We start from the raw sequence: 9,069 nt of genomic DNA, 5'->3' as shown, positions 1-9,069 counted from the left end.
CAATTATCGAACAACTCCAGTTATTAATTTACTAATTTAAAAATTTAACAATTTCAACCGAAGTTTAATTGAAATAATCAAATTATAATAAAATAATTAAAAATTATATTTTTATTATTTTAACATATACTTGTACTAAGATTTTATATTAGGGTTATATTATAATTATAATTATTTGACTAAATTTTTTATAATTTATAATATTTAAATTCTAGCTAAATTTAAGAATTTAGAAGTTTTAAACTTTTAAACATTTTAATATTTTTAAAATACAATATAATTTTTAATATATACTTTCAAATAATATATATTTTAGATTATATAAATAGATTATTTATATTAATATTTTAAGCATAGGTATAATTTTTTTGGGTTATGTTATTGTTTTTGTAAGGTATAAATGTATAATTTAGTGGCCCCAACCACAAACTATGCCAATGATGTTGATTTGGACAAGGACGTTTTTTCGGTGGGAAAAGTATATTCAAGATCTTGGTGGACCAGGTAATGAAGTCAATTTTCGAAAAAGATTGGGTCAATTCACAATAATTAAGAGTAGCGGTTAGGGATGAAATTAAAAAAATAGGGGGAGGAGACAAGAATCCGGTATTAAAGCAAAATTCCGAATTCCATTAATAGGCAGGTGAAAGCTGTGTTGGGGTCAGTGTGAAGCTTCCTTTGGTCGACCTGCACGGAGACGGCGGTGTACGGCGGAGAAGAATGCGGGATTAAACGGCACGGAAGCACACATCGAGATCTAGCTGTCTCGAGGTTCAAATAAGGGAAGGAAATGGACCACACCGGGCAACGAGATTCACAGGTACGCTTTGTCGGTGTCAATGAGGTTTTTACTGTCCGATAATGCCGGGGGAGGTATGCGCAGAAATTGATTTCAATTGGGGGCCCGTGCCTCCCCGTGTCCCCCAATAGTTTTAACCGTTTGATTTTTCGAGGTTGCTGTTTAGAATGGCACATAGCCGAATTAGATTTGTTACCTTTTAAATTCTATACCGAAAATCGGGGTTGGTCGTTACAGTTGAATGAGTTTTAGTTGGATTATTTTAGTATGTCTGGAGTTACAGTTGAATGAGTTTTAGTTGGATTATTTTGGATGTCTGGGATTATAGTTGTGTGTTTGTAATTATGGTTGATAACGCCGATGTTCTGTTCGCTCACTGCGATTTTTTGAACTGTTACAGCCGAATGGGTTTGTGGAGCCAAGCTACGAGTTTTCATCTAATTTTGACCGAGTCTATGCGTCGCAAGTGTGTTTGTTGCTCATGTTATGATTTTTTGTTTGACCGGTTTATGTTGATGTGGCCAACCGCCTGTTGTCACATATGCCGCATGTTGTTCGTTGCAGGATGCTGATGATGGAATGAGCGGTGAAACCGTGCTGGTAGAGGAAGCAGAAGCGATGGATTCATCTATCGCAGATGCGAACATAGATGTAGAAGCAGCAGTGAGGATTGTTGACGGGATAGGGTCCTTTGGCGCAATTGAATTTTCTTCCCTGACAGCCAAGGACGTCCTTACGATGGAGTTCACAAGCCTACAAGCAGCTTATGACTACTACAAGAACACGGTCGCATCAAGGGATTCTCGGTCAGGAGGTCCAAGGTGGGTCGCAGAACAAAGCAGGGGGCGGAGGGCGAAATCATTTGGCAGATATTTGTGTGCTCGAGGGAAGGAGAGCGAGACGAAAAACACATGCAGCGGGAAGACAGGAAGATGGATCCTCGACCGATCATGCGGTGCGGGTGTGAAGCCTGGATTAAGGTCCACGTTGATGATGCCAGCGGGCGATGGTTGTTTAGCAATTCTACGATAACCATAATCATCCCATGCTGGATGCGAGGTTTAGGGGTCTGTTGCAGTCACACAGAGCAGTCAAGGAAGGCGATTTGCACCAAATCAATTCCATGAGAAAATCTGGGATACGGGTACCGACGATTTTCCGCGCCTTTGCCAATCAGTTAGGGGAATTTGAGACTATTGGGTTCGAGATAAAGGACATATATAATACGATAGAGAAGCAAAGGCGTGCTGGCGCGACAGATGCTAAGGCCGCGTTAAAGTTCTTGGGAACTCTAAAGACCACTAATTCTGGGATGTTCTGAAAGTACTCGCTGGATGTTGACAAGAGGCTGGAACATCTCTTCTGGTGTGATGGTACAGGTCGTTATGACTACAGCGTGTTTGAGGATATCCTGGGATTTGATGCAAGGTACGATCGTAACAAATACAAGTGCCCTTTGGTAATATTCTTAGGGGTGGACCATCATATCAGGACGGTGGTGTTCGGCTGCGCCATCTTGAACAACGAGAGCGAAAGAAGCTATGTGTGGTTGTTACGGGCATTTCTTGAGGCAATGAAAGGAAACAACCGAAGTTTGTCATCACGGACGGGGACCTCGCCATGAAGAGTGCAGTTAGTACAGTTTTCCCCGGTGCACATCAAAGATTGTGTAGCTGGCATTTGTTAAGGAATGCCACTGCTAGAGTTGGACGGCTGGGTTTTCTTAGGAAATTTCGTCGCTTGATGGGAGATCTAGAGGTTGACGAATTTGAGAGAATATGGACGGACAGCGTGGCAGACCACGGGTTGGAGGATCATCTGCGGATATCGGAGATGTATGCAAAGAAGCATTCATGGTCTAATGCGCATATCCGGGGGAAATTCTTCACAAGACTGAAGATGACATTGAGGTGCGAGGCCTTGAATATGCAGCTTGAAAAATTTATACACAACGGGTACAATCTGAGGGAGTTTGTGAAGCACTTCCAACACTATCTGGAATTCATGAGGAGAAGAGAACTAGTGGCAGACTACAAGTCTGCGTACGGCGAGCCTGTTGTAAAAACAAAACTCAAAGCCATTGAGCAGTTCGCTGCGACGGTTTATACAAGAGAGGTTTTTGAACTGTTTTGGGAGGTGCTGATGCTAGCCAGTAATGTTAGAGTCGTGTCCACTATGAGGACGAGCGCTTGTGTTTTGTTTGAGGTTGCAATGTACTGTAAGCAGAGATCATGGGCCATGTCGTGGGCCGAGGAAGACGACGAATTCAGTTGCTCTTGTCAGCGGATGGAGTCCTTCGAACTTCCTTGTATCCACATGGTTGGGGTTCTGGTTTATCTGAATATGACAGCTATCCCTAGAAGCCTAATACTTGAACTGTGGACAAAGAGGGCAAAGCAGCTGCGTGCACCCTGCGACGGAACACGTGTTGGGGAGATCCCAGACGCGGCATACATGAGCATGCACGCGGCAATGTTGGATGATTGCAGGGAGCTGGTTAGCTTGTCTTGCTGGTTCTTCGAGGACTACGTGGACTTTAAAACAAGGTTGGCAAAGGAGTGCCAATCCCTACGGGACAAACGTCGCTAAAGGCTGGGTGTTGCTGAGGAGGCTAGCAGGGTGTCTGTTCGGGACCCGTTGCAGGCAAGGTACAAAGGATGCGGTCGAAGAGTTGTCACCTCCCGGGATATGTTCTGCCATGTTCAAAGGTGTCGACTGTGTGAAAAGGGTGGACACGATTCTCACAAGTGTCAACAATCAAGTGTGGGGAAGAACATCGATAGTTTTGAGGCTGGCACGACTTACGATAGCATGGAAGCAGGAGATGGGGGTGAGGACTACTACGAATTTGAGTGAGTTGGCTGAACTGTTCTTGTTGGAGGTTACGCATCGTGTTGGATTGGATACGGCTGGCTGCTACCCGTTCTCCTTGTTGAGGTGACATCCGGAAGGGGCGTATGCATAAGTTATGTGAGTTATGCATTAATTCCGGTAACATAGCTTGTGTTTAAAATGTTTGAGTATGTAATGCAGCTTGTGAGGATATGCCTCCTAAATGTGTTGGTCTGTGTTGTAACAATAGTTGATGTTTGATAAGTTAAGTTAGAAACGGCATGTTAATGTAAACCGAGTCATGTGGTTAGCGGGTGGGACGCAAGGAATTATAACGAGACATTGTTGCATTATGAAAGTTTTTATTGCATTGGTGAGCTAATAACTTAGAATTTGTTTGAGTTTGAGACGAAATTTTCTTTAATCTGTGTTTCGTCGAATGTCCATGTTTTCTTGGTACTAAGTGTATGCCACTATCCATCAGGAAGAAAAAAACCACACCAGGGTTCTGTCGTAGGAATGATAATACCTGCAGTGTTCTTTATTGCAGACTCCATTACAGACCAAAAATTAATATAAAGTTTAACCCGTGCTAATTTAACATGCAGTGCACGGTGTCAAGTATTGTCAAAAAAAGAGGTGGTTCATGGCATACAATGGTGCATCGGCATGCAACAAAATACATTCAGCCAGCTAAACCAGACGACATGGATTTCAAAATGGTGGGTCAGGTAGCAATAACATCGAAGTGGAGTTGTGCGCAGCGATGCGTTGGTCCCACTTCAAAGTGATAGCCCACCCTATATGCCAACAAAATGGGGCATGAAAAGCCCAGCATGATCAAGACGTATCCTACACCAAAAATAGGGTTATGGCAACACAGCGGCCATTGCCCTCCGGCTATTCTAGTCCACCTCTACCCGCTACCTTATCTCATCGCGGAGCTCATTGAAGTGCTCATTTACAACAGCCAAAGCAGTGTCAATTCGAATCCTATCAGACAGTTGGTCGATGCTGCAACATGAGAAAGTAAAGGCATACATGGATGTGTCCATTAAAAAATCCTTGCACAACGGGAATCGTACGAACATGCATAATTCTTGGAAAAAAGTTGGGTTGAATACCTTCCTTTCTGGGACAAGGTTGGTTGTGAATATCTGCTCCATTTGAAGCCACAGCATCATCCACAGCTTGTCTTTGTAGCTTTTTTTTTCAGCGGCTGCCCCTAGAAACAGAAATTGGTGAAAACCTGTCAAAACCAGAATACACATATATTTGGTGGATAGTAAAACAGTACTTCGTACCAGTTGTTCTCATTCGTGATCCTTAGGAAGAAGTCCGGATTCCACTCAGACAGCGGCAGGTTCCTTCCCAAGACGTCGATGTCTGGGAATATGGTGTTCAAGATCTTGTCCAGAACCCTGGCCTACAAACCATCAGCAGATGAGACGGGAGAAGAGTTAATGTTGATCTTGTTGTTGTTTCCTTGTTTATCTGGACAAAAAAACGTGGCAAGGGTATAGGAACCATGTCAAAAAAATAAACAAAAAACAACAACTTGGTTCCCAATCCAACCGAAGGGAGGCGCTGTTTTTTTTTTTCTTTTCGCATTTTTTGGATTATACGTGATTCGAACTGAGCCCAACAGGCCCTTCATTGCAAAACTATTCAAGCAAGTTAGAAACAAAAAAACAACCCTTATGCAACCACAACGAAATTCGCGCATTATGTCACCAAGAGTATAACATTACGTACCACCGACTTAATCACATCCCTTCTTCCCATAACAGTGTCCTATGTTGGAAAGATGTCGAATATCTACATCCGACGACTGGAGACCTCCACTGCCATCAGGTAATAGTGAGTCTCCTTCGTCTCCTCCATGATGTCCTTGATGGCGCGAAAAATCGCTAGTAAAGAATTCACGAGAATAATTGCGTTGCAAGTATAGATCTCTACCGACGAAAATTTCGCGTATCAATTTAGAAAGGGTTGTCACAATTTAAGAATAAAATACTGGGAGTAGAAGTCCCAAGTCGTCTCCCAACGAGTTGACAAAAGAGTGCAATTTATTGGTCAGAAATTTTCTAAGAGTTTTTAGGATTGGGGAATAGAGAAATAAATAGCTATAAAATTAAAGCAAAGGAATTTAACGAGAGATTTATGTAAATTGAATAAAAAGCCTTGACTAGGAGAAGATTAATTGGAAGTTCTATCCTTGTTGGAATTTTCCAAGAGTAATAGTAAGAGGTTGTTGTTATTACTTAGTTAACCCTTACCGAATAAAGGAAAGTCAAGTAACTGAACCAACTTCTATTCACAAGTCCTAATCCTCTCCCTTGGGAAGGATTAGAGTTAGTGACTAGAGAGCCAGCCAACAACTTCCAATTATAAATTAACTCTCGAGTTTTCCAACTCAAGGGTCTCCTATTAATCAACTCCAAAGTCAAGTTGGGAACTTACTCCATTGACATGGATGCTATTTTCACATACATGTAAAAGGAGTAGGAAGGAGACATGGTAATTAAAATTAATTGGAAGCAATTAAACAAACAATCAATTAAAATAGAAAAATATTCTTTGCATTAATAAATTCTAAAATCAATCCAATTGTAACTCTGAACAAATATTATGGGAAATAAAAGAGTAAGGGAATAAGAAAATGAACTAAACTAACAAAGACTTCAATGGAGGTAATAACTCTTCTCAATATCCAATCCAAAATGTAGCACTAGAAAACCTATGACTATGAAGAACCCTGGAGGAAGTGGTATATCTCTCTCCAAGATTCAAAAACTAAAACTAGTGAATGTGGAATTGTCTTGAGTCTCTGCTCTCTCCTGGCTCTAGTATGTGTTTCTGGGCCAAAAACTGGGTCCAAAATCAGCCCAAAATCGCTCCCAGCGTCTTTCTGCAGTTACAGCATGTCACGCATGTCACGCGTACGCGCCAGGTGCGCGTGCGCGTCACTCCTTGCTGGTTAGCTCCATAATTTCTTGTGTTCCTTCCATTTTTGCAAGCTTCCTTTCCGTTCTCCAAGCCATTCCTGCCCTATAAAGCCTGAAAACACTTAACACACAGATCACGACATCGATTGGTATAGAGGAGAATTAAAAATTGATAATTTAAAGGCTTAGGAAGCAAGTCTTCAATCATAGCATAAAATTGGGAAGGTAAATGTAAAACATGCGAATTACATGAATAAGTGTACAGAAGACTGATGAAAACCACTCAATTTAGCACAAGATAAACTATGAAATAGTGATTTATCAATCTCCCCACACTTAAACACTAGCATGTCCTCATGCTAAGCTCAAGAAGACCAAAAAAGAATGAATGGGGACAATAAGACTCATGCAATGCAATGCAACCTATGTATATGAATGCAACTATATGCTGAAATGTTTCTACCTACTTGGTTAAGAAAATAAACAAGTTCTCCAAGACAAACAAAAATCAGATTCCACTAATTCAAATCACACAATAAGAGGCAAGTAAACTTGTAGAAGATAGCTCATAAAAGCCGGAAACATAGAGTCAAGCATTGAACCGTCACTGAAAGTGTGTATGCACTCTAATCACTCAAGTGTTTGGGGTTAATCCACTCTAGTCTCCTCTATTCATGCTTTCTAAAACTTTGTTCTTCATTTAACCAATCAATAATTATCTAATGCACAAATGCAAACATCATGAGGTCTTTTTCAAGGTTGTAATGGGACTAAGGTAAGGGTGAGGATACATGTATGGCCAAGTGAGCTAAAAATTGAATCTTTGACTATCCTAAGTTCTCACCTAACACGTACACACATTCTCTATGCTTCTAAAATCATGCCTAACTACCCATAATCTCACTTTGTATGTTGCACACACTCGTGTATCTAAATGCTTTTCTATGTCATCTCATATGCATTGATCTTTTTTTATTAAACTTAACATTGGGGTGATTTTATTCCCTTAAAATTAAACATTTTTTCTTTTTTTCTTTTTTTTAAATGAAAAAATATAATAAATCAATGCATTTGATTTTCATAATTTCACATTAGTAGCACCCAAATTCTCATCAACCAAGGTTCCCACAATTCCCCACACTTAGTTGACACACAATCTCTATCTTAAGCTAACCAAAGATTCAATTGGGGTAATTCATTGTTTTTCCGCTTAAGGCTAGTGATGTGGTAATATAAAGAACAAATGGGGGTAGGAAAGGCTCAAAGTGGCAAACAAAGACAATTAGAATGGTAGGCTATTTGGGATAATGAGCTAATAGCAAATGATGGCCTCAATCATATGTATGCATAAATATACACTAAACAATGGATATATAGAATAAAACAAACCATAGATTGCAATTATAGAGGAGAGATAACACACAAGAATAAAAATCATGGTTAAATAGTGTAAAAACATATTCTTTTGTCTCCTAACACCGCTAATAACCCTAGTAAACTGCAAAATGTGGGTAACAAAATCCCTCAACATATGACCAACACTAGTAACATCAAATATATCTTAGAAGAAATTATTACATACCGACATTGGTTTTCTATTTTCTCTAATGATAGTAGTAACAATAACGAAACAATAGGAATAATAACAATACCAACAGGAATAATTCTACTAACAATAACAATAATTATAATACTAACAGCTCCCAATACTAATAAAAATAAAAGTAATAATAATGACTACCATTATCATAATAGTAATAAAAATAATAATAGTAATAATGATACTACAACTACTAGCAACTCATAATAATAATAAAAATAAAAGTAATAAAAAACCCTTAATAATAATAATAATAATATTAACTAACCTCTTCGTCGATGTATCCAGCCACGTGACCAACGCCATTTAGCCGGTACAAACGAGCTTCGTCCTCCATGGCTCCACCACCTAAATCTCACCAAAACCTTCATACCTCTCCCTCAAACTCTCTGAACCACCAAGGTGCAACTCACTTTGGTTTGGCACTAATGATCCGTGATGACTCTCCACGGATTCTATATTTATACTACTTAACATGTAAACCGTGGTAGCCAGGGGGAATTTACGTACATGGCTTCTTCTTCATAAACCGTGGGGACCAAGTACGATTTATGTTAGCTTTTTTCCTTAATAAATCATGGACAGCAGTCATAGTTTATGCCCAACTTTCTCCAACCATAATTCATCCTAGCCTCCAACGATTTATGTAGAAATTCGAAATCGTGGTTGGCTCCCACAGATTACATAATAATAAAAAGGGTTAAGTATGGTTTTGATACCTAAAGTTTAGCGCCAGAATCAAAATCGTCCCTCATCTAATTTTCGATTTAAAATTGTCCTTAACATTTTTTTCGTATTAAAATCATCCTTTTTAATAAATTTTTTTTATATTATTCTTAAACTACACCCTATTTTAATAAAAAATTTATAAAATTAAAAAAAAACGTGTT

General features: G+C 39.5%; 1 protein-coding gene across 2 annotated transcripts in view; it reads right to left on the bottom strand.

The window, feature by feature from the left end:
• Window positions 1-6,234: 6,234 nt before the first annotated feature.
• Window positions 6,235-9,069, bottom strand: part of LOC107474999 (uncharacterized) — an 8,945-nt gene continuing 6,110 nt past the window's right edge. Inside the window, exon 5 of one of the 2 annotated variants that reach the window (XM_052256297.1) lies at window positions 6,235-6,700. In XM_052256297.1, coding sequence (XP_052112257.1) covers window positions 6,683-6,700 — 18 coding nt within the window. In that variant the 3' untranslated portion in view covers window positions 6,235-6,682. The remainder of the gene's footprint in view (window positions 6,701-9,069) is intronic. The other variant, XM_052256305.1, reaches the window with a different exon arrangement.

Source organism: Arachis duranensis, chromosome 2, assembly GCF_000817695.3.
Source record: "Arachis duranensis cultivar V14167 chromosome 2, aradu.V14167.gnm2.J7QH, whole genome shotgun sequence".
In the NCBI taxonomy this organism is placed as follows: domain Eukaryota; kingdom Viridiplantae; phylum Streptophyta; class Magnoliopsida; order Fabales; family Fabaceae; genus Arachis; species Arachis duranensis.
Note: the sequence above shows the minus strand (reverse complement) of the source record. Positions and strands in the feature narration are given on the sequence as shown.